Source organism: Apis florea, unplaced genomic scaffold (assembly GCF_048593485.1).
Source record: "Apis florea isolate Af1SG1 unplaced genomic scaffold, ASM4859348v1 contig_3587_pilon, whole genome shotgun sequence".
Classification (NCBI taxonomy): domain Eukaryota; kingdom Metazoa; phylum Arthropoda; class Insecta; order Hymenoptera; family Apidae; genus Apis; species Apis florea.
In genome coordinates, this window is record NW_028256789.1 from 1,967,914 (window position 1) to 1,994,733 (window position 26,820).

At 47.1% G+C, this 26,820-nt stretch overlaps 1 protein-coding gene across 1 annotated transcript; it reads left to right on the forward strand.

Moving 5' to 3' along the window:
- The first annotated feature begins 5,955 nt into the window (after positions 1–5,955).
- Positions 5,956–26,820, forward strand: LOC100871220 (uncharacterized). The gene is made up of 2 exons (XM_003692626.4): positions 5,956–6,096; positions 25,551–26,820. The coding sequence occupies exon 2, from the start codon at positions 25,561–25,563 to the stop codon at positions 26,758–26,760; it is 1,200 nt and encodes a 399-aa protein (XP_003692674.2). The 5' UTR covers positions 5,956–6,096; positions 25,551–25,560; the 3' UTR covers positions 26,761–26,820.

Sequence of the window (26,820 nt, forward strand, 5' to 3'; positions counted from 1 at the left end):
AAATCCAAGGCGGATTATCGCAAGTGGTCGTGTCGCATCTGTCGTATACAACGCGGTTATTATTCCATTTCTATACGCGTCTTGCTGTTTCTCCCTATTCCTATCGCCTATAGGATCATGCTCTATCGATCTCCAAACCTCGCCGTGTAATCTCGCAATCGGATTATCTGCTGGAACTGTGAACGAAATCGAATCGCCGGATGCATCACCGGATGGATAAATACGTCCGAGTTGGCCCCATGAAATACATCTCTTTCTTAATACGAAACGAGCGAAACGAGGTAACAAGGAAGCGGAGGGAAGGGGACGATGCGGATAGAGAGAGAGAGGGAGAGAGAGAGAGAGAGAGAGAGAGAACGATCAACATTCCTCTTAACCGTATCGACGATATCTTTAACGAGACAGTGTCTGATTTCAAAGGGGATAGTCCCATCTTGATCCTTGCCTGAAAGCCGGCAGACTTGTCGCGCTATAAGAAGCGCATGGAAGATAGCGAACAACACGTTTTTTCCATTTTCATTTGTCGGAGCGGTAAAAAAAAAGGGGGGGGGGCGGAGGAGAAGAGGGAGGTGGAGCGGGAGGCGAGGCGAGGGTGGGAGCATTGGGGGTGCAATTCATATTTGTCCGTAGGCAGCAGCGGAATTGCACCTTTAATCAAGATTTCTACCAATTTGCGAGCGCCGACGGCGCGAAGACAAAGCCTATTGTTGCCGTAACTGGTTGGGGCTTCAAGTGTTCCAACGCAACGGTGAGAGCCCGATGCGCGTATATACCGGGTGTACCAGATACCAGACGGGACCAGAGAAAATCGTACGATCGATCGATCGGAACAGATATCATCGCGGAGGAGAAAGGGAGCGTTGTTTGACATTACCGATCAATTTTACGTCTTACATTTTCTACTAGAATCGTGTCGAACGAATCCTCTCTTTGCGCCCGTAGATTTGTTGTAGGGTGCGCGATCGATCGATCGATCGATCGATCACTTGTGAAAAGAAAATATTTAAAGAGTCGAGGAATCGATACGATACGATCCAAGAGGTTCCAAGAGGAAAGAACGCAGGGCAAACGATATATCTAAATAATACGTAAATAATCCTACGTTTAAACTGATGATGGCTATTTCAACGATCGAATCGAATCAGATTCCCGTTTCGATTCCCGGAATCGTTGACCAATCGAAATATAGCATATATATATAGGAGAAGAACACAACACCCGTTATCTCCAGAACATACACGCGCCTTCGCCGGTCTCTGTTGGGCCGGGAATCGTGAAGAGAGATTCTGGAGCGGAGGCTGACGCTCAGGGACTGCCAAGCTAGTCGCTTCGCATCCCAGAAGTCCCTACCCCACCATTTGCTTCCGGCTAAGCCCGTTGCCACCGCGTCCCAACCAACTTGAAGCCACTCGTACTTCTGTTTGTGTTTGCTAATTGTGAATTGTCTACTTCTTGCCGGTGGCCCGCCTCTATACGCCACGCGGATAGACCAAGAGCGACGAGGATAAAGAAGGCGGAAGGTAGAAAAGAACGGCAGAGGGGAGACGGGGGCGGTTCTTGAATCGGAGTAAAAGAGAGAGAGAGAGAAAGAGAGAGAGTCTCATAGACGAAAGCAAGACGAAAGCGACGAGGCAAGCTGCGAGCATATACGGAGCGTATCGTCTACGGAATGCTCAGACTGAGGAAAAACCATCCCTCCTTCAATCCCCGTAGGCAACGTAGCCCGGTTCACTGCTATCCCTCCATTCCTCACACCCACCGGCGACGACCACTCCTCGTTCCTCAACCCTCCATATACCCCCCTCCCCCTCCCCACCCCTCACTCCTCCCTCCGCCCCCCTCCGGATACTCGAGTTTACCTCACTAGTCGCTGCTTGCACGAGCACTACCCACCAAGAGGCACCCGGGAGCAAGAGGGTACCAATTTTTAGTCATCCTCTATGTCCCTTTACACTCCCCTCGTCACGCTACACTCCTCTCCCCTCCCTTGTTTCTTCTTTACCGAGAAGCAAGATGTTCACACGATGTTCGAATCGAACAACCGTTCCATCCGTTTCGATCGATTCGGGGAACAGAATCGTCGTCGTCGTCGTCGTCGTCGTCCTCGTCTTATTCTCTCCGAAAGAGTTTATGTATTTTTTATTTATTTATTTATTTACTTCTTTCTTTTTTTTTTTTTTTTTGACCAAAGAAGAAAGCTTTACCGGACGAGGCAAAGCCTCCCCTTTCCCTTCGACGGGCGATAATGAATCCGTCGTCTCCTCCCGCAGTCCCCACGGCTATATCGCCCCGCCGTGAAATAAAACGAAATCGTGGGCGCATTGTAAGGAAAATGTGTTGGCAGCACCCTCGGTCGGATGCTGCCGAGCTACTCGGTCGAAATATACTCCGTCTCTCCAGAGACGAGGGACATATTGTTTGGTTCAGTAATTCCTCGCGTTATTTCCCGTGTTTGCTTTTTATCATTGTAAACTGATATATTGTCCGGGGTAACTCCCCCTCGAAGTTGCCGCGGACGGACGATTCCTCCCTGGAAATGGGGAGGGGAGGGGAGGGGGGGAGAAAAGGAAACGAAACGTGGTGAAACGTGGACACTCTGGATCGCCAATCGCGGCGAGTTTAACTTCCGTGGACCGTGCGGAAACGAGATTACTCGCCGACACTCCTGCTCCAGCTTCATTCGACCGAGACGCAAATATAACGAGGAAACGTAACGCTGCACCAACGTGATAACGGCGATGGCAAACAATAAAAGTACGACGGTGCAAATGCGACGGACGAGAGAATTGAAATTGTGATCGCGATTCGGGAAGATCGCGACGGTTTATTGCCGAACCACCGTTTCTCCGACCATTTTTCACTCCCTTTCGCGGATTTTTTCACCCACTGTATTTCCACCGCATCGCATACACGCGCACACGCGTAGCACAGGAGTATCATCGACCGATCTCTCTCGACGAGAATGGAAAACTACTAGCGTCGATATCGGGAATATAAATTTCCCTTTGTTTCTCGAGTGGTCGATCGCGTATGACACTGCATGCACGGCCACGCTCGTACGTACGACACGCCACGTGTGCCACCGCCAAACTCGTCGCCAACCAAACAATGAATTAAGCGTATTTATATATCCCTCGCGCGTAAAACCTCACTTCGATCTAAGTTCTTCGTAAATAACCCCGTTGTGATCCCTTCGTCGAGTTAATACTCTCCCCCCTCTTTTCCAAACCTTTATTAACGTCATTTTCGGATACCATGCTCCGTCAAATAATAATTACCGATAATTAAAAAATTATTTCCTCCCTTCGCCATCTGCGTTTAAAATTCATAGTATTTGATATGTAGCAAAAAAGAAAAGAAAAGAGAGAGAGAGAGAGAGAGAGAGAGAAAGAAAACATTGCCTGTTGGATAATAAAGATATACGAGGAAAATACTTTTCCATTTTTGCCGTCCCTTTTTTCTTTCTTTCTTTCTTTCTTTTTTTTTTTTTTTTTTTTTTTTTCCCACCCTCCTCTCTCTATTCCAGCGGCGAGTTTCATAATCCGTTAATCACGATGGATGTGGAAGAGAGGGTAGGAAACAGGCGCGTAATCTAAGAAAAGGCGTCGGAGCATTGGCGTCGGTAGAAAGTGGTTGTAAGTGAATGAAAGTGGATGCAAAGGTGGAGGTGTGGTTGCTACGAGGTCGTCTGCCTAGCAAAGCTGGCATGATCCGCCACAGAAGACACAGAGGTTTGTCTGTCTTTATCAGCCAGCCCAGGTAAAGCCCTCGAAGCGAGCTGTGCGTCTCTACTCCCTATCGCCACCCCTCGCTGGAAAAGCCCGGAGGGTGACGGACGCCCACGATTGGCGTGGCTTCCTCGAACGAGGGAGGACATCGCGCACCCCTATTGGCTCCTCACGAATCCATACTCGGTATTCATTCGCTGCCTCATTCGTCGACCCCTCGATCCAAGCCTCTCTCTCTCTCTCTCTCTCTCTCTCTCTCTTCCATATCTCCCTCTATCTCTCCCTCTTCTCCTCCGAGCCTGGTCGGTGTGGAGGCTCGATGCAACTCACCCTCACCGCACCGTCGCAGGAATCTTTTCAATGCATTTCACCGCCAGCTTTCACCTTTCCCCGGATATTTCTAAGCAAATATTTTTTTAATAAGCACGCCCGCCCCGCGTACACTTAACGCGTCCCGATATACGGATCTTGTCGGGGTGGGGGTGGCTTTTTCCCCCTCCCTCCTCCCGCGGAAAAAATTAAAAATTCCATTCTCCCGACAAAAAAAGACAAAAAAAAAACACGAACTTCCTCGGAATATTCGAGTATTCGACGAGGCGAAGAGAAGCGAAAGAAGCAAAATAGCGAAGCTTCTCCTCTCCCTCCCTTCCCCCGTCATCATCCCTTATCACCGAGGCGAGATCATAGAGGGATCGCGTAATCGGGCCATTAACACCGAGGGATCTCCCATTTCCTCGACCGCGATTCCTCGTCCCTTCGAAACGATGGATCGTAATCCCTCTCCCTCTCTTCCCCCCCGCCCTCCCCCGGGCAAGGTACGAAGGAACAGAGAGAGAGAGAGAGAGAGCGGGGGAGGGGGGAGAGAGGGGATCGATGAGGAGCAGAGTGTCGAAGGAAGCTTCGTGGTCGTTCCGCCTGCACTTTTAACGTCGTCGCGCTTCGTGTCGCCTCCTCCGTCCCAATTGAATGAGAAGAAGACGAAGAAGAAAAGGGGAGGGCTGGGGGAATGGGGGGGAGGAAGAGATAGAGAGAGAGGGGGGAGGGGAGGGGGAGGGGGAGGGGGAGAAAAAAAGGGAAAATGAAAAAAAAAAGATTGGGGGGAGAGGAAAAGGTAGCCGGAGAGGAAAAGACGAACGACAGCCGGGGAACAGAGGTGGAGCGACAGGGATGGAGCATTCCTTGGGGTGTTGCAGCCTATGATCGCGGCAACGGGATGGGCGTGTTTTTAGGTTGCTCTTTGCCCCGCCCCTGGCACCGCCCCATTGGTGGTTGCTGCTACCTTCGACTCCGTGACCTCCCCTTCACCCTTCTGTCTGCAGCTGAAACCTTGGTTGGGTTTCGCCAGCAGCCACCGCACACACGTCAGCAGCGGCAAACTCGGCGGCTCCAACGGATCGTTCGCGATCACCGTCGATCATCGTCGCCAGGGATCAACCCCGATCAACCGCATAATTTCCGCCAGGGAAGCGGAAAGGAAGCCCCGTGTGATTCCTCGTCGTGTGATTATCATTCGTCGCTATGAGATTATCCGGGCGGATGGCGAGGCCGACGTCCGGTCGCATCCGAACGCGCGAGCCTTTTTAATCCGTGCCGTCGTTCACAGTGCCGTTTCTTCGTCGGGACTGAAGCTTCGCCAAGATGCGCGCGTTATAGAAGATAGTGGTTTCGAGCAGCTTCGAGGAGGAACGACGATTCAAAAAAAAAAAAAAAAAAAAAAAACCGAGTTTGGAAACCGAGAATAGAATTAGATTCGGGTCGAAATGGATGATTACGTTTCGGGCTGATTATCCCAGCCAGTTTGAAACTTCCAATGATAAAGAATTCAACTTGTTACTCGTTCTCTGGATAAATCGTTGTTGTTGTATGCCGTGAGATATACAATTTCGGAGAGAGACGTCTGGACGTGTGTCGACGCGATGAATCCATCGGGGGCACGAAGGAAAGTATCAATCGGTTGAGATTAGTCGACACACGATCGTGACAATCGTGACAACCGTTCGACGATGGATCACGATCGAGAATAGAAACGGAATCGAACGATCGTGACGACTCTCGATAATGTCGACGACCAATTCGAGACACTTTCTGCTGCTAGATACCGACCTGTCGATGGCCGTCGCGTATCATCGTGAGCATCCATGCCTGTTCGAATTGGTGACCCAAAAGAAATTGTTCCTGGAATGCCGCGTTAGACCAACGAACTGCAAGATCAAGTAGAATCGAAATTGATGCCGCAACTTCGTCAGGAGGTTTGAACTGTGGAGGCTTTTTTTCGAGTCCGGAGCTCGGTGAAAGTGTTCAGGATTATCTGAGAGGAGCGAATCGTGTTCAGATCACGGAGCCAGGAAGCTCAATTTTCACGTATTCTGTAAGTACACCACGATTTATTTTTTATTGTTGCAAAATGTGTTCGAAACACGGGTATCACCACAATCAATGAGATATTCCCCATATTTCGTCGTCGTCGTCTTCGAAATTGAGGAGAATCGGGAATCGCGTTCGGATTTTACGTATGAGTTACGAATTACAAGATTAATAATAAATGGAAGGGTGGATTACTCGGAATCGAATGACTCGGCGCAATTAGCCAGATTTTGTAATTGGATGAAACGCGACGAATCTCTTCCATCCTGTTAGATAAATAAATGGATTAAACGCGTTTGAGTTGTCTTCTCTCGAGTAAGTACGATAAGCACGTTACAGAAAATATTTCTCTTGGAAACGTCACGTTGGTGCATCTATGCATTGCAACGGATGTTACCAAAAGAAAAAAATCGGTTGAAACGATAACATAAGTAAACATATATCCCGAGTGTATCCAGAGTAATCATCGTTCAATGAAAACCAATCAAAAATGGACCAAAAATTCAAAAATGGAGGAAAATCCGATACGCGAAACGCGTTTAACGCGCGGGTTAAACGATCCCCGATTCGAGAAAATAAGCGTCGGAGCGCGGTGGAGCGCGTCGGTCGAAGATCAAAGGCCAAGGCTTCTCGAATCATGCGTCTCGCGACACATGTAACACAATTATAACGGTATATACGAAAACACGACATATGTAAAACGCGACGACGAGGGCAGCCAATTCTCGGGGAAAGAAAACACCCTAACGTCCCTATATGCGAATCGTGACGCATTAATCGACGAGCGGCCGTACAAGTGGCACTGGAAATTAGCGAACAATTAGCTCGGCCGGCTTATGTTTTCTAAACAAGCGGTACCGATCGACGGCCCATTATTTCGAAGCATTCGTGCAACGCGCCTATCAAGCCTACCAACTTATATACCCACCTACCTACCTACCTACCTACGTACCTACCTATATAACGTGTACGCAACCTTTTACCTAAGTGGCTCCGGGGTTCGAGTGTGTCCGAAGTATCCGAGCAGTATTCGAGCGTGGTAGTACTTAGGCTTTTCGAGTATCACGGCTCGAAAAGAGGAACACGTTGGAGGGGCTCGGAGAAGGGGTCTTGTAGTGTTTCGTTGCGCTTAAAAGGAGGGGGTTTTACGGAGAGGGTTTCGCTGCAAGGCAGCTTTGGTGTTGCAGCCTCTTCAAACCTCGTGCAAACACTCGGGGACAGGGCGTTCGCCTGGTACGACGATTAATATCCCAATAAGGCCTCGTTCACATGGCTCACTCGACCAAGCTGCTTCGTTCTTTATTCATTGTATCGTAGCTCCTCCCGCGGGATAAACTGCCCGATACCGGCCCGCTTCCGTCACTTCTTCTTCTTTCTCCTCTTCCTCTCTCTCTTCTTCCTAACTTTTCTCGAGCTTTTCTTTCCACGATATAGGAGGGACGATATATAAGATATATATCCCGTGTCTTTTTCACGGCATGCGCCGTGAATATTCTCTTTTTTTATCGCGTCAAGGGATGAAAAAGGTGAAGAGAGGAAGGAGATGAAAATCATCCGTTTCAGCTTCGTTCGATTCGATTCGATCATGGTGAATCGATGGTTGAAATTTGAGCGAGAAATTTGGGCGGAGGGAATTTCGTGTGGTTCGCGTGAAATTTTAGTTGGGCGAGAGTGGTAACAGGCGCAGCTGACGAGCAAATTTTACAGCGGGCCGCGCGATTAGCATACCTATCATTCGCGTGTCATTTATTGGGCGAAAGCCCCGATGGCTGAAACGTGGCTATACATCGCCCGATAATTGTCGATCAGACCGCTGAGATGTGGCCGACGTATCTCTCCCGAATACAGAGATATCATTTTATTAGCCGATCCCTTTTAATCGTTGAACGTCGTTGTTTTATCGACACAGATAAACGAGGCGAAAATTTCTCGTGACACCGCAGAGATGCGCTCGTTAATTAACGAGCAATGAAAGAGATTGGAAGGGATTGGAAATCGTGCGAGTTTCATTCGAATTATAAAATATCGCCTCGTAAATCAATATGGGTATCATCGCTCTTCTAATTGACTTGTTTTTCATTTCGTTTCGTCAACGAGTTCCTTCCTCGGCCACTTTTTTTTTTTTTTTTTTTTTTTTTAAGAATGAAAATTCATATTAGGAGAGGGGAGGAAGAGAGGAGGAAACGAATTACAGCCGATATATTTTCGCTTCGTAAATATTTGAAATAAGAAGAGATGGATGTAAGACGGGGTGAAGATACTCGAATCCGAGGGAACCCATGCATTTTCCTCCTCTTTTTTTTTTTTTTTTTTTTCCATTTTATTTTCCCCCGCTCTGGATGTTGGAGCATTATTACGCTACTTGATTTCGCATCGTGCCAGCTGTCTCCGATTATTCGCCATAGAAATTTTAAGGGATTCGAGTTCAAAGGGGACCCCGCGGTCCTCCGCTAATATTTGAGGAGGCCCCGTGCAACCCTGGGTCTTACCGGACCCAGTTAAGCTCTAGCTTCTGTTGTGTACTTCTCGACCTTCTTCTTCTTCGCCTCCTCTTCGCCTTTTACTCCGCGTTACGAATTTCTCCAACATCATCTTCATCCCGCGTATCGATCCGCGTGATCCCTCGTCATTTCGCCTCGCGATTATTTTTTTAAAAAAACGAATCGTCGCCAACTTCGAAAATTCGCCTGTTGGGAACATTAAAATTCTCGTTATACTGCTCAAAACAACAAAATAATAAATCTTCCATCGCGGAATTCCAAAGGCAACGCGGTGAAAGGTTGGAAGAACTCGATGGGTGGAACACGCGAGCAGGTATCCAAGTATTTTAACTATCCGAACAACAGGGGTTGGATCGTTTTCGAAGCGATTTCCACGAGCCAATTACCACCACTCTCCTTTCCCTCAAAACTTTCTAGTAAAGATAAATTCGTCGAAAATCGGCCCCCTTGATTCGTGTGAAATTTGTCGTCAAAAAAAAGAAAAAAAAAAAAAGAAAAATTATTAACCCAACGAACGAATCTCCCACTTTGCGGAAAAATATTTCACGGATGCGCCAAAGCTTCTTCCCGTGGCAGGTTCCGTTTTAAACGATCCACGACGAGTCGAGGAGTGAGAGAGAAAGAGAAAGAGAGAGAGAGAGAGACCACCCCTTCCGCCTATTCTCCCTTCTCCACTCTCTCACCCATGGGGCCCGTCTCGCGCCAAGAATCAGCGATAGTTAGCCAGATAGGCAGCTCGTTGCGTTACAGGGTTTGCACCGTGGATGTCGGTTATATTGCACACTTTCGCGCGTCTTCGTATCTCTTTTCCTCCGTGTATCGTGCGCGTGAACACCGTATCTACCATTTCGAGATACGCGTGTAAGTGTGCCACACGTTAGTCACTGCACGCGCACCACCACCAACGCGCACGCCTACGTACGTGCAAGACGTTATCTACCCTCCCCAAGGTACATCGTAGGTACATCGTAGGGGTGTCTCTGTGCACGGCGATACGTGTGTGGCGCGTCGAGGTCGAGGATGGGGCTAAAGGTGGTTGGTATCTTGTTGGAGGGCGAGAAATACGAGCCGGCCACGAACCTCTTGCAGAGGCTTGCGTGCACACCGATCGAGCCCCGCGCACGGAGAAAGATAGAGAGAGGGTTAGAGGGGAGGGATAGGAGCGAGGCGAGGGGGGGAGGGAGGAGGAGGAGGTTCGCCCCGCCTGTTCGCACCCCCTTTTCGCTGTGCTCTTTAAAAAATTAGCTGCTCGATGCGAGCGCTGCCCGACACCGCGACTCGCGGCTTTTTATCTCGTTGCTTTCTCTGCGATTCTCTATTTTCTTCCACCGTGGTGGTAATTTACGCGCGATTAAACGATCGGGGAATTTGTATAATTGCTGCCTATAAAGACGAGTTGCCTTCATCTTATGTATTAATCTCTCTCTTTCTTTTTCTCTTGTGGAATGCGGATAGTTTCGTCACAGAGGGGAGAGAAATTGGAAAGAGTTTAGAGTTTAGAGATCGACGATCGATATATATATATATATATATATATATATATATATATATTTTTATATATATATATATAAAAAAGAAAGAAAAACGAAATTTCGAATTCTTTTTCCTTTCGAGAAAGATATGTTTTTTTTAGCCGGTAAAGTTGATCGAAGGAAGAACGAGAGAGAGTTCTTCGTTCCAGCATTTTTCCGTCGATTCCTTTTTTCTTTTTTTTTTTTTTTTCCTTTTAATTGGTGCACGTGCAAGGGTACGTCAAAGGGTGCGCACGAACGTGTGCGATTGGCGTTACGAAACGGGCGCGCAGCACCGCAATAAATCAAGATAAAGTTATGATAAACAAATTAGTCGGCCCTGCCGCCCCTCACCGGTGTTATTGTCTATCGTATATCTACCTACAAATTACCAGCCGTCCCGAACACCTCGGGGTAACTGCTACTCGCAAGTCCCGTGCCCGGTTTTGTAGTGGTCACACACGTACGGGGTTGAAGGAAATTCGAGGGGTAACTCGAAATTAATGCACCACTTCCTCTCCCGACGTAACCTCCAATTGCAGTGTACCCCGGCGTGCCCTTTATTTATTCGATGAGTCCTAGCCTCGATTTTCGATAACTCGTTTCAAAGAAAAGATAGACCTTTTTCCCAACGATTATTTTTTTTTTTCAATCGGCTCGAATAAAATTCTCCAGTCGATTCGAAATTCCACGAAATTCGTTTCGATTTCGTTGATCGTGCTCGCAAATTGTACTCGATATTTCTCTCGTTTCTCTTTCTTTCTTTTTCTTTTTTTTTTTTTTTTGTTTTTTTCTTGTTAATTCTCTATCGAAACCACACTAGCTACTACAAAACGTAACGTAATCACGAGAGCCTCCGTGCCTCGTTATTTCTCCGTGATTTCGAGTGGAATTGGAATCGACGATTTTTTTCTGGGGGAGAAAAAATTCCGGAATTTAATCGGTTCACCAATTGCGCCGCACAATGGCGTGTATTCGAAAGAGCGCGTGGTTTCGAAAAAGAGCTACAGTGAACTGCAGTGGGCGGCTAATCTATGCAAAATTAATCAACAGCTCCATTTGATCGTTTAGCAAACGATCCGAAACGTCGAATTTCCCAGGGACATCGCTCGCCGAGCACTGATCGAGCAACTTCTATGACCAATGTCTTCCCCGGAACGGTTTTAATTGGCCGACGGATATTTCCTGTCCCGTCCCATTATCCAAGGTTCGTTGGTATCGAGGAAGGAAAGGTGCGACGTAGTCCAGTCTTTTACACCAGATCAAAGATATCTCGTATTTCTCGTCCCCCGCTGTTCCATCTCGAAACGAACGATGACATTAATTTGATCGTCGCCGTCGTTCGCAACGCAGAGTCAGACTTTATAGTGAAAATATACGAGTAATATACGGGCAGGTGATGCGACGACTCTCGAGGATCGTCACGTGCCGTTCTGCCTTAGGTAAAATCCTCGTAAAATATTGTCTGAATCCCGTTGCCTTGGTATTTTTTTCTTACCGTAAAAATTACTTCGAACGGAGAAGAAGAAGGAGGAAGAAGAAAAAAGAAAGGGGAAAAAGTGGTCGTTCGTTTCGAACCTCGGTTTGATTTGAGATCGAAAGAAGGGAAAAGTATCGTGGCCATCCACGGATGGAAACTCGTTGGCCGGAACGGTGCAATGTGGCCGGGCATTTCCATAAATGCGCTCCAGCGCGCAGAGGAAAGAGGTAAATCGCGTCGAAAAATGTGTATCAGGATTATTTATCAAGTGTGGTAAAAATAATCGCAAAGAAAGAAGTTTGCGCGGAGGGAAAAAGTAGCGTAAAAACTATTTACTTATTTACTTACTTACTTACTTACTTACTTACTTACTTACTCACTCACTCACTCACTTCACGCGGTTTTCATTTTAATTAGAGAATACGAATCGTAGAAAAGGGGAAAAGATCCGGTATATATCGTTTGATTATCGCATTGATAGAGATATTTCTAACATATTTTATTGCGGAAAGAGAGAAAACTGAAAGAATTATGAGTTCCTCCGGCGAGTAGGTAAGAAAATTTGTGCGTCAGTTTGCAATTTTAATCTTGAAATTTTATCATCATCATATCCGGATGTCTCATCCTTGTTAATAATAATAATAATAATAATAATAATAATAATAATAATAAAAAATTGGCGAAGGAAATCCGCGGGGAAGATTATTTCTCCATCGTTGTCGTTAATCGGACAAAAGTAGATAAGATGACAGGTAAGGTAGATTCGTGTTTCCACGGGAGACACGGGAAAATAATAAATTCTCATTTATAGGTGTTAACGTGATGTTGCATGGAGGGCACCGGAGGAGTGTCCAGTCACGCTATGGAAATTATGACGTATTACACGATTGCCTTTTCAACGTCGCACGCGGGTTACCCGTGCCGTGACTAATAAGCAGATGTAATGCAATTTAACACGCATCGTATTAACGACTGTTCAAGTTACGATGCTTTTCATCGATCGCATTTCATCCTTTCTCCTTCCTGTTTATATCCTCGTCCCATCGATCCGCAAGAAAAATCTTATCAATTTATTATTATTCGCTCGAAATTTTCACACCCTTCTCAGTCCCTAAGGGCTGGATTGTTTCGCAGTCGAGAAGCTACTTTCGAGGCCGATGCATATTACGATCGGATGCCTGATTACTCGGCCCGGATAATTATCTCGATTACTTTAATTAAATCGAGCCATTTTTTTGAATGAACGTTCGCGTCTGTGTCTGTCTCGCGACGCATATGCATATGCATGCAACAGACCTCCGTGTCACCAATTTGCTATTTTAATTTTTACGCGCGCCTCCATTAACCGATGACCTTGTTCACGCGACGTATGCGTGCGTATCTCGCTCCGATTAAACTGAATTTATCCGCCGTATATTTTTCACCAGCCACTGTTCTATCTCGTTGAAAAATATTTTTTAAAAACACTTCTTCGTTTCTTCCACGATAAAGTTTCGTTCCACGATCGCGGAGGAACGAGTGGCCTATTACGAGTAAGCTGGATCGTAACGGAAGTTTATGGACACCGGAAGTTCATGCTTATTCACCGAGCACCGAAAGGGCGACCGGGTATAATTTACGTATAAATTAAACCGAATGAATCAACGGCAGACGATTAATCGCAATGGCTTGCCCGTGATAATAACAATGCCAGCCTTGTTTACGACCGGTAAACGAATATATTAGCTTTTTCATTATGCCGCCACGTGGACACGACCGTGTCTATCGTGTGTCTACCTCGCGCTCGCGATATCCTGCCCTCTCCTCTCCTCCTACAAATAATCGCCTTTTTTGCTTTCGCCCTCCTCCATTTCGTTCGCGAAATATACACGAAATATACCGTGTATCTCCATGGAATGGCTGCTAAAACGAAAGAAAGAAGGAACGATCAGCAGGCACCGTTGTCACACCGTCTCCCCGAAAAATCTTGAAAAATTCTTGGAAAACGATGAAAAGAATTGGGAATACGATTGCGATTCTCACGATTCACGATCATCGTGGGCACGCAGGGAGGAAACAAGGGAGGAAAAACCGACGAGCGGGGGATCGAGGGTGGATCGTACGAGGTAAACAGGCCGTGAAATTACCTTTTAAATATTAGATTATGATTAAATGTGTACCTACCTCGAAGGCACTAAATGTTCACCACCGGCCCCCGCCACCGCGCCCACGTTCATAAAGCCGACGATGGGGGTGGTTTATGGTGGATGAGAACTCGAACCTATCCACCTTCCTCTCCACGAGGCTATATCGCGATATCAATCAAGCTCTCGGCATCAGATAAGATTCGCTGCTCAGGAACTGAGTGCTTTTCAAAACGTGGATGAGATCTTTTTTTTTTTCTTTCGTATCCTCCTCGACCATCAGTTGCCGGAGATCAGAGGGTGAATCCGTGAAGCGCGCCCTATGCAAAATATGGCGACTGATCATTTTTTCTCAACCAAACGATCGTCTCGTTCATTCACTCTCGAATCAACTTTTTCGATTCGAAAAATCTCCTGCCTCGACCAGCTTTTTTTTTTTTTTTTTTTATAATGAAACCAAGAAAGCAAAAAAGGGGAAAGAAAGGAGGGAAGGAAGGAAGGAAGGAAGGAAGGAAAGAAGAATTTACATAAGTACCAATCGACAAGGGACGAGGTTCAATTACGGATTGCGTTATAATCGTCATCGGGTGAGAGATAACGCGACAATGTCCAACCAATGTTTCTCTCGAACGTGTACGTGTAGGCTAATTGTACGTCGTTAATTCACCCGTGCATCATAAACGTTCGCGGCAGCACCTTTGCCAATAAATACAAACCAACCTCCCCCGTTAGAATTTAAAGGGCCCTTCACACGAAGACCGGGACCTATGGGCGAGCATGATGATGGCCAGGCAGGTGTTTGTATCCGGCCGCATGCGTGTGCATACATATGCATACATATGCATACGTAAAAAAAAGATAGCCGGTGGGCATTCTACGCCCACGCTCTCCTCTCTCCTCCCCCGCTCCCCCGTTCCACACCGCCGCTCGTCGAAAACCTTCAGTCGCCATAAGCATATGCATTGCTCACTTAGCAAGATTGATATAACCCGATATATATCTGTGGTATATACCGGCCGATAAACGGGCACGGAGAGGTTGGATCGTTCGTTCGTTCGCTCGTTCGTGTGCGTACCGTGGGTGTACGCGTGGGTGAATCCGTGTGTTCGAGCGTGCGTGTGCATCCGCAATTACGCGCAAGACGGAATACAACGGAAGGATAATTAATGCAAACGAGGTCGAGCCGGGGAAATTTCGGTTCGACGAAGGTACCCGCTGCGAAGGTGAGAAGTGGAATGCTCGCTCGAGAGAGAAAGAAAGGGGAGGAGGGAGAGGAAGGGAGAGGGGAGAAAGAAACGTATAAAGAAAATATTTACGGGGCCAGGCACGGGCTCATAATGCTCGCCCTCGAGATAAGGGAATTATTCGCGGACAAGTTGGTACGGGCATGTTAAGGAGACGATATCGATCTCGACCGGACGGTTCTCGCGGAGAAATATCCTTTATCGTTGTTGTTGCTGCCTGTCGCTTCGACTTCGTGATTCTCTATCTGGGAGAGTAAATGCGGCATGTGCATCTGTTAAAAATGTAAAATGGGTTTTTATTCGAGACCTTTCTTATTGTCTTTCGCCTTGGGCCTTCCCCCTCCCCTCCCCTTTTTTCATGTACGCTTATTTCGCGCGAATCAACGAGATTTCGCGGTGTTTCGATGGAATTTATTTTTCGTAATTTAATTTCGAAAGAAATAAGAGGAGGCGAGGTATCGAGATTCGTGGAATTACGAGTTAATAAATAGAGGAAGTAGAAATGAAGGATGGACGAAAGGATATATCGCGATATAAATTTTCTTTATCTGGAGAGAGCGGTGTACTTTATGACGTTTCCCCGGTATATATACTGGCCAACAACAAGTAGCTTTCACTCGAATCCCTCGAATGTCAGCGTCCCGTTTAACGGCAATGAGAACTTGCAAGTCTCCGGGGAGAGTTTGCCGACTAAAACCAACCCCTACCGACGATTCGAGGGGTTGCGCCACAATACAAGCAATAACACGTACCGCCCTCCCTCTTCCCCTCTTCTTACAACGTCGTCCCCGTTGCACGCACCCTCTCTTACCTTAATCGACGAAGGATGATTTGGTCTTAAATAAACTTCTCACCTCCATCGACGTAGACCGCATCCCCTTCCGCGACCCTACCAACCGTTTATCACATAAATCGCCGAGTGGTCACTTTGATTATAGAGGCCTTACCGCCCCCTACTTTTTTCTTTTCTTCCCCTTTATTCGATTCCTCCTCCTCTTCCTCCTCCTCCTGCTCGCAAATTTCAAATCAATCGAATTCGACTCGACGGAATCGAAGGAAGGAAGGAAGGAAGGAAGGATTCTCGATCTCGATTGGCCTCCAACTTCTCCAACTTTCTTATTCCTATTTTAATCGTTATATTGTATAAGTTTTAGAATTGAAGAATTTCCTCTCTCGAAAGAAGAGAGGAACGAAATAACTAGGAGTTCAAAGAATTCAAAACTACACGTGTAAAAGACACGTGTAAAATCGATGGATGGAGTTGTCCATCAAATTAATCCATCAAAAGTGATTAATTCGCGATGGGATTAAAAAACGGTCTGGAATTCCGTGCGCGCACCTTTGCGGCTGGGCATAGCCAAGACGGGGCATAAAAGCGAACAAAGGATCGATCGAAAGAGGAGCGTTGCGGTACGAGGCGAGACGGTATTATTCATCGACGAGCGGAAACGCTTGGAAGGTAGTAGACATCCGGCCACGTGTCCTTAGCCGGCCGATGGACCAATGAGATTCGAGGCAGAGAGGAAGGTGACCAATCGAGGCGAAGGTCCAGACGAAACAGCGACGGCACGCGCCAGGACGCGATGGAATTATTCAAATGGAATTCACGAAACGAGGCAGCTGTTGGATCAAAATTGGGGGAGTGGGTCGTATGTACACGACGATACTTTTTCTGCGTGCTACGCCTCTTTCTCCTTTCTCACTTCGTCTCACCTCCAGTCGTCTGTTGTCCTCTTCTATTATATATTATATATTTTTATTATATATTACTCACGTAACGTAGATTTTTTTTTTTTATCATCCTCTCCTTCGAACGATCGTCTTTTATTCTTCGAAATTTTCCAAACATCGTATACGCTTTCTTATCGCGAGTTTAAAATTCTCGACCCTCGATCGATTACAGACAGGGAATATCTCGATTGGTTTTCGACCACGCGATGGAAAAGCACTTTTCATTTCGGCGAGATCGTTCCCCTTTCCAGAAGAGAAGAAAAGCCAAGGATCGTTTCGCGAGCAAATATAACAGACCGTTCGATGCTGCGTGTCTTTTCCAATTTTTCTGAGTAAACCGCGAGGGTTCCCCCCTCCCCCCCTTTTATCCTTCTTCCTTCGTATTTGAACGAATTCGAACGAGAGGAGAAACCGTAGGGATCGAGAGAGAGAGAGAGAGAGAGAGAGAGAGAGAGAGAGAGAGAGAGAGAGAAAAAAGGGCAGAGAGCGAATTGAGACATTTAATGCGTAATATCCTGTATAATCTTGTACGAAAAGCGTTATGGTTCACGATGGAATAAAGACGAGAGAAAGAGAAAGAGGGAAGGGGAAGAGAAGGAGGAGAGGAAGAGGGTGGTTTCTCGAGGGTGGCCAAGAGACGGTTAAAGGCATTGAGCCGTCCAAGCCACTCGCGAGAATTCTGAACTCTCCGCTTCTGCGTCCTCCGTTAGAAACCCCCGGGGGTTGGGGGTGGCAGATGGCAGCCGTCCAACCAGTTCTTTCCAACACTTTAACCCGTCAGAATCGGTAGACTTAACCTTTGAAAGGGGATACGATACGTGACGCGATCGTAACGAACCATCTTTCGTCTCCTTTTCTCTTTCCGTTTCTCTTCCTCGCTCTTTCCATAATATTTCCAAACGATACAGAGATCGGCCAATCTCCGATTAAAGCTTGCACACGCGATCCACGAGAATGCTCGATCGAAGTTGGAACAACGATGGGACAAGTTCATAATTTGATACGAGACTTGAGGAGAAAGTAGGGGAAGTGGAGGAAGGGAAGGAGGGACGAGTGATTGAGACACGCCGTAAGACAGGTTGAATCGAAGCTAGTCGAATCGCGGGAAGGTCTCGGTAATCGATTCGAGTAGCGAGGAAGTGCGGTTTTCGAGGGGCTTCGAATGCCGCTTCGCCCGGGCAGGAGTGTGTTGTTGGCGGATTTGACGTGCTTATCAATGGATCACAGATGTAATAGGCTGCACGCACCCCAAATCGAGCGCATAACTGATATCTGATAAGGAACCAATAGCCGTGACGGGATTTGCGTGTGACTATTCATGCCCTAGCCCCCTTTGCTCGCTCGCGTTCGTGCCTAAGGAAATTTGTTTCCCGATTTCGAGAAACACGAGGCACGGGACGGTGAACTCTCTCGTTCAACGGTATCCTAGGGAATTACGGGAAATGCCTGCCACCGTGTTTCGTCTCCAACATATATATATATATATATTATATCGTGTTAAATTCACGGTTTTGTCGATGAAGCGTCGATCGCATCTTGCAGCGATTCGTAATCCATAATGGTGGAAATCGATACATTGTAAATTTATCCCTTGTTGCAACGAAATATAATATTTCCAACCAATTTTATCAAAAATCGGCAAAAATATTTTTCGCCGATTGTCTCTGTAAAAAAAGAAAAAAAAAAAAAAAGGAAAAAGAAAAGGATTCAGGAATAGGAAAGATCTTTTCCATATATTTTAATAACTCTTCTTATGATCGAACGAATGATTTCGTATCGCAAATCGTCGGCGAGGTGCGAAGTAAAAGGCGAGTCGAGAAATAATAGGTTGACCGAAAGATTTGGTTAACCGATGGGTTTGGTGTCTTGGTGAAAGGGAGGAGGGAGGGGGGGGGCGTTGTTCGTCATCTGGCGTTTTATTCAAAAGAAAATACGATACGACACGGAGGTTGATCATTTGAAAGGTAGACTATAGATCCGGAGGCGGCGGGGCACGCGCCACTCGAGAAGACTCCCTTATTCACCATCCGATGATTCTTGAAGACGTGGATAAGTATGTCGTACGAGGCAAATGGCACGCAAGACTTCCGGTGCCACCCCTATCCATCTTTGCAGTATCCCCCCTCCGATGGTGTCGAGTTTGGTCCATTCTTCCTTCGAGAATCGTGATCCCGCGATTCAATAGCGCGAGCGGAAGCGGAGGAAGGGCGCTCGCAGACGTACGCCACCGTTTGTTGTACACGTAACGTGCTTGACGAAAAACCTCTTTTGTAATGCACATTGTCTAGACTGGTGGTGGGAGGAGGCGGCTGGGATAATAAGAAAGGAGAAACAAGACTCTACGAGTTGGTCGACCAACGGAAGAAAAATTTCGTTCTAAAGTTTAGAAATTAGAAGATATCGAACAATTATGGATACGTCGGAAGAGAATTTGTGCGAAGCAACGACAATTTTTTAGTATTTTTTTTATTTCGATCGCGTCGATCTAAATATATTCTTTATTTTTTTTTTTTTTTTTTTTTTTCCTTTTGTACGGTTCTTTTTAAAAAAAAGACCCTTGAAAAGTCGCTATTCGTTTGACGAATAGCCGGAGGAGGTCGAACGATCATGGTCGTCGTTGAAACGAGTCGATAATAATTTGATTTCCTCTATTGCGGGAGAGCGAACGATTCCCATCGCGTCCGAGGAGTTGCTCGACAAAACGAGGTGAACGCAAACAGGGCTGTGGGGTGGCTGAATGGGCCGCCAAGTGACAATGGCGGTGCCAATTGTTTTCCTGACTTTTATCCCACTTATTATTCCGTGAGACTATTATGATCGTCGTTGGCGATCGTCATTATGTACGGCGAAGGCCGGCCGATCTCGAGTTACGCGGCTTTTGTGAGCGGGGCGCGGTAACGACGCCGAAAATGCGAAATGAACGCGCACAAACGGCGAACCCGAGGCGCCCGCTGTGGCGATCGTGAACTCAACGTCACGGCAAACGGCACGTGTGCGCTCTTGTATTTAATCTACAACCTCCTTTGTGTTTGTTTTCCGATAAACAAGCCAGTTTGCAAGCCATTGAGATTCAACGATCGACAAATTAAACACGATTATATTTAAACGTAACGATAAGGAATTCAATCTTGGATCGGAATTATGATCGAAAGTTGAGACGCGCGCGCGCGCGCGAGAGAGAGAGAGAGAGAGAGAAAGAGAGAAAAGATAATAATAATAATTGTACAAGACAAAAGGTTTGAAAATTGTCAAGAAGTTAGCGGGATTAAAGTTAAGGGAAGGAGCGAGAAGGAACGAGGAATCGGTGATAACGAGGTGTTCCAACCGGGAGTTGGAACGCCACGGGGCGAGGGGGTAACAAACCCCCGTAGACTGCGCAGCTGTGAACCCCCCGCCAACCCTGCTCGACTCGACGATACGTCGAACTACGTGAATTCGAGATGCATCGAGCCCAGCGGGACTCGTTGCCATTTTGGAAAGCCGCCCGTATTCATACGGCCACGCACGTGGGCACCAATTTTTTTTTTTTTTTTATCCGACCCTTGCACGCTTGCTCATACGCAGGGCTCTCTGGAATCACTTCGTTTTCGTTTTAAACAATGCGCCTTTTGTCCTTCGCTCCGTTTTCCCACTGAAATTTTGTCTCTGTCGAGCGTTTTTTTTTTCCCTTTTTTTCCCCCTCAAACAATACTCGATACTAATGTATGCTGTCCAATTTTGTGAAACTCCATCACAATGATTCGTTCTCCTCTCTCTGTCTCTTTCTCTCTCTCGCTCTCTTCTTCGATTTCGATGAAGTATCTGTATACAAATATCTCTATCTCTGAGCGGTTAAATTTTTCTTCGAGTCGCAAACTCGAGGTTGGCGTTGAAAACGTTGAAAACGAAATGTAAAACTATCAGATAGGAGGAACGGCTATCTAGCGGCGATACACGAAAGGCAATTTTCGGGCACAATTATCGGGACGTGTCGTTGGGCGGGAAGGTTGTTCGACGGATAGAATTAAACTTGGTGGGACGGGTGGGTGCAAAGTTCCTTAAAATTAAGCCATCCTCCCTCCCTCTCCCGCCCTCTCCTCCCGCACACGATTCGAGAGCAGTCGAGGAGCAAAGTAAACGGCGCACAACTGAGCGACTTAATTCAGAATACACCGCGCGGCGCAATATAACACCGGGGAGCCCTCCCTCCCCCCCTTTCCGATCCGTGCTAGGCGACTCGCAATTTATTCCTCTTCGTTCTCCTCCCCCTCCCCCCCTCTCTCTCTACGCCTGTGCCACCGCCACTCTCCAATTAACTTTAAATCACCCTCTCGGCGAGTCCTCCTCATAACGCGAAACTTCGAAATCAGGAGTCATGGTGCGCGTTTAAATTCCCTGGGAAAAAAAGGAACGCGCGCGAGATCGTTTTCATTTCACCCTCGTTTCACCCGCACGTACGATTGCGATTCAAATTCCGCCCGGTTTACCACCAACCAATACGCGATCCAATAGAAAATTTAACATTCCAAGTTTTCTTTCTCTCCCTTGGTTCGTTGGTGCATCCCAGGATAGGTGGAAAATTGGCGAAAAAGATTACTCGAAATAATCGAGGATAAAGTGGAGAAGAGAAACGGTGAGAAAAAGAATAGTTTTTCGCGGAGAGAACGGAGGAGAGAGAAGCGGTTAGGAGGAGGATTACGAGCCGGTTAATTTTCGAATCGGCTTATACGCGACACGCTCGTATAGGGAACGGGAGAGAAAGGGCGGGTTTGTGGCCGAGTTATGGGACAGAGGATAACCAAGTGGGTGTGTATTGTGCCTCCTGTCATCCTCAGTCGAGCTTTCGTTACCCCAAATGCTAATTATATGTCAACCGTTCACGCGCCATATCACGGAAGGCCGAGTGTCAGGGATGGAACAATGAGGGTGGCTCCGGCTAATGGGCCTCTTCCACACCAAAGACGTTGCACAAACTTTTCAGACGTTCTAATAAAAATTACACGGTGTCTTCATTTGCGAAAATTGCGTCGTTTCTGTCACGTCTGACAAGTAAATCCGGCAAAAAAAAAAAAAAAAAAAAGAAAGGAAAAAAAAATGTGTCACCCGACTTTTCCGCCTCGACTCACTGTTCCTCGCTTCTTTTCGTTCTATTTTCGGAAAACATGGATCACACGCGTGAGACAGATACATTTTTATCATCGTTCATCAGGTTTAAGCGCGTTAAGATAGATAATAAACAAAAGTTAAGCGATTACAAAATTCGTCAGGGCCAATTTATTCCCTTATCGCCACTTAAGAGAAAAGAGCGATAGGCGTGTGACCTCATGAACCGGTATTATTCGCAGAAGGACTCGTTGATTGATGCACTCTGTACACGCAAAACTCCTATCCGCCCACTTTCACCCCTTCTTCCGATTTGGAATGTTCATATTGGGGAGTCTCGTTGATTCGAATCATCCTCGCTTATATATAAGGTCAACCGGTATTATCTAACCGATAAACGATGTCGATTCCCTCGTCAAACGTCCCATTTTATTGTAGTCACAGTTTCAATCCACAATTAAATTTGCAATTTTGCGAAACGGCGTTTCAAACCGCAATGATTGTTCGCATCGTCCACGGAGACGGCAGCAACGAAGGAAGCAGCAAATGAAATAAGAAAATGAAAGTTTGATCGTTCTACCGTTAAGAGAGGAGATAATTAATGAGTCGACAACGGGACGGGTAAATTTGCAAAGCCATTTCAAGTTTCTTCCAACCGCTTCAACTTTCCTCCCAGCTTCCATTCGTCCGTTGCCGTTTGATAGTTTACTGTAGGTGATTGAATTCTTCGGACGATTTGTAATCGCATCGGTAAACTTTGTACATTTAACGCCAACTCTTCACCTGGCGGGGGGATGGAAAATGGTAAACGGAGGTAATGTTCATCGAGTGGCTCACGAAACCTGGCTATCGTTTTCAACCCTTCTATCGACCACGCCAACGTCCTTCGCGCGTTCCCGAAATTCTTCTTAGTTATCTACGATCTATGATCTCGACGAACGTACGTACATGATAACGTCGTGAAATATATTTCGATCGAAATATAAAAAACGTGCGACGAGACGAGGGAAGATATAGGAAGGGAAGATAAGCAAGAAGCAAGATGGAAGATAGTGATGGAGGAAAAATTAGCAAATTTCAGACAAATCCGATACCGATCGCGCCGAGAAGGAAACAAAATGGTCCGGAGTCGGCCATGCTTCGGTGGAGATTGAAGCAAATTGGCAGAATTGTTGGCTGCCGCAAGGAGCAATACTGATTACCTCGACCGTTCGTTAAGTACTGTAACAATACTAACCCCCACCACGTCCCATACGATTCTCCCCTCTCGTATCACCTTTTGCGAGGGTGATAGATCCGTTGGCCAATCCTGTCGCCTCCATCCCCACCGTTTCACCCTGTATTTTGCGTCTCCTTCTCGCCCCCGTGTCGACTGCAACGGGTTAGAAAACGGCAAGTGACGATAAGCCAGAAAGAGGAAGAGAAAGATGGATACATACCGAGTGAGTGAGAGGTATGTATGCCTGAGTGGAGTGCGAGGAACAAGGACGTAGCCAGCGTGACACCACGTTCACTGCGAGAGAGAGAGAGAGAGAGAGAGAGAGAGAGAGAGAGAGAGAGAGAGAGAGAGAGAGAGAGCGTACATTTGAATCGTGCAAAGAACACGGTGCAAAGAAAAACCAAGAGGAGAAGGAGGAGGAGGAGAAGGAGGAGGAGGAGAAAGAAGAAGAAGAAGAAGAAAAAGAAGAAAAGAGGAAGAGAGCAGGAAATGAGAGGAAATGTGAGGGGAAAGGGTGAGAAATAGAGTGAAAAAAAAAAAAAAAAGACAAACGAACGAACGAGAAAAGTGTAACTAAAAAGTAGATAGCAAAGGATTCGTCTGTTCATTAAGGGGACGGGAAAGAGCGAGAGATTGTGGGAAAAGTGTTTGAAAGAAATTACGGGAGGGAGGAAAGAGAAGAGGGGATGGAAATCGAAGTTAGCATAGAGGAAGGAGGGTGATTCGACGAAGCTTACGTTTCGAGGACGAATGCTCGAAGACGCATAATCGTACCTTTTGTGATTTACGACGACAGTTGCGCGGCTCCATGACGAAATAAAGTCGGCGTCTACGGTTTTCTATAGGTCATAGGGGCGTTTCGGGGGTACGCGAGGAGATCGTTTCCCTTCTCGAGCCTCGCTTCTCACACCGGCCTCGCTTTTCCTCGCTCCTTGTTCCCCGGTTATTAGGGCTGCCTTTCGCTGTGGGACAATCGAAAGGTACCGGCTAATGGGCGGAGCTTTTGGGCAGAACCACTGCGTCATATTCCACCCTGTCGACGGGGGCTCGGTATTTCCATCGTTTCTGGAAGCATGCATTTTTCATCGTGGTTAAGCAGCATGTTTGCTCTCTCTCTCCCCCCTCTCCCCCCTCCAAATATCGGATATTTTCATTGTTGCCATTCGAATTTTCGCTTCGCGAATTTCCGCTTATTAAATTTTTCCATTCTTTTTTTCTTTTCTTTTTTTTTTTTTTTTCGTCGATTTTTCATCGCGTAAGATTCATTTAAAATTTTAAAATTCATTCGTTCACACGTATGCTTACGTATGCTTCTTTCTTCTTCTTCTTCTTCTTCTTCTTCTTTTTCTTCTTTCTCTTCCTTCTTCTTTTCTTCTTTTACGAAGAGAGTCGTAAAGTTCGGTAAAAAGACAGAAAGACGAGTGTTTTACGAAGCCACACCAAGTCCTATCCAATTCCAACCGTCATTCCAAGTCCAAACATAACGCTATTCTACGGAGCAAACATTTCTACTTTTCGTCGTGCAAACCTTCCATGATACCTCGGGGAAGCTTGCTCTTCAACTGTGCTGACCATTTCGCGACTCATTCAGCCCCGCCATTCATCTCCCTTTTCCATGTTGCACATGCTTAATGGCTACCTGTATATTCATGCTATTTTGCGCGCGAATCAACATTCAAATCGCATGCGCATACGTGATTACGAATCGAAGAGTATATATATATATATCATACGATTTTGAATTCGCGTTCAACCAATTTGTCCATTTTATATTTTCCCGCATTTTCGCGCTGTTTAAAAATTCGTTCGAATTCGAATCTCGAGGATGGGAGGAGTGAAACGGAAGTCAACGATGTTGAAGCTCGAAGTGCGAAGCGAAACGGAGCATTCCCTCCGTCGTCGTTCGACGTTTGCGCCCAGCCCCCATCGTTCAATGCGGACCGTGCTTTTTTTATGTCAACACGAGGGCCAATTGAGTGGATATAATAGCGGTACCACATGTTTCGCTCGGATTCGCCTTTGACATGTGGGTTCCGTCCCGTTCCTTTTCTCTCTCTCTCTCTCTCTCTCGTTCTCTCTACGCGCATTAAAACACTAACAGACTTCTGCGAAGGGAGGATCGGGAGCGGCCACTAACGACAGTCCTCGAAGTCATCAAATTGATCGCCATGATTTGGCTATTCCCCTCCCCCCATCGTGCGACCGCTGAAGCGACCTCGTGCACGCTTCGCGTCGTGCCCACCAATTGACCGGTCGATTCGACAAATTTTCAAACAACGTCCTTCTTCTCCTCTTTTTCTCGGTTTCTTAACTTCTTCTCCCATCCTTATCTGTTGGTAATATTATTATAATAAAAAAAATTATCACAGAGAATGGAGAGTCGTTAGTTTGTGCCATCTCGTGCGATCTCGTTGAATTGAAAATAAATTGGAGAAAATGCGAATTCCATTGGTCGTCCATAGGTCGCACACGTAGGAAAAAATAGGTCGGATTCACAGCCTTGTCGCCTCCACGATACTCTTTCTGGAAAGGGTACTGATCTCCGATTCCCGTTTCCTGTTTTGCAGGATCTCTACCATGCAACCGTTCTCGAGCGGCAACGCGATGGCGACCGAAACACCGACCAGCCTCCCACCGGAGAGAGTCACCTCACCGGCACCGTGCAAGAACTTGACCTTCTCGATCGCGAAAATCATGGAGCCGGACAAACGTCTGACCGAGCAGAGCAACAATCAGCAAACGACGACGACGACGACGACGGCGACGACGACGCCGCCGCAACCACCGCCTCCGCCGCCGCCGCCCGCCATCCCCTCGTTAAATTATTCGGCCCACTTGGAATCAGCGTTCAAGAAGTACGTGCCAACGTTGAGGCAACAGAATCTGCTGCAACCGTACTCCCTTCTCTATTATCATCCCAACTCGCTGCTGAGTGCCTTCCCAGCTCCGCCACCCGCCACCCCTGCCGCGGTCCCACAGAATTCACCGCCCCCCATCACCATTCAAAAAGCTTTCTCGAAGATGAGCCTGGCAGCGATCTCGCCGAGCGAGGGCCAGCGTGAAAAGAAGAGCCCCGGACCACGGAGTAACGAACTCAGCACAACGAACAAACAGAAGACATTCACCTGCCCTGAATGCGGCAAGGTGTTCAACGCCCACTACAATCTGACCAGACACATGCCCGTCCACACGGGGGCGCGGCCGTTCGTCTGCAAGATATGCGGGAAAGGGTTTCGCCAAGCGAGCACTCTGTGCAGGCACAAGATCATCCACACGGCGGAGAAGCCGCACAAGTGTCCGACCTGCGGCAAAGCTTTCAACCGAAGCTCGACCTTGAACACGCACAGGCGCATCCACGCCAACTACAAACCGTTCGTGTGCGAGTACTGCGGCAAGGGGTTCCATCAGAAGGGTAACTACAAGAATCACAAGTTGACGCACAGCGGCGAAAAGGCGTACAAGTGCAACATTTGCAACAAGGCGTTCCACCAGATTTACAACCTCACCTTCCACATGCACACCCACAACGACAAGAAGCCCTTCTCCTGCAAAATCTGCGGCAAGGGATTCTGCAGGAACTTCGATCTCAAGAAGCACATGAGAAAATTGCACGACAGCGGATCACCCGTGTTGAACGGCCTAGGTACTTCGGCCCAGGGTCACAATCAACAATCCGGTTACACGTCCGTCCACCACGGACCCGGTGCCCACTCGTTCGTCAGTCCTTTCCTGCTCCCGCCACCAGGCACCACCACTTACTTGAGCAAAATGTTGTGACAAGGCGACGGTATTCATTATCCGAGAAAGACGCAGTGCCCTTTGATCCTTGGCCCGCCT

Bases quoted from the DNA above. Each gene is read 5' to 3' on its own strand.
- LOC100871220 (XM_003692626.4), top strand. From the start codon at position 25,561: ATGCAACCGTTCTCGAGCGGCAACGCGATGGCGACCGAAACACCGACC.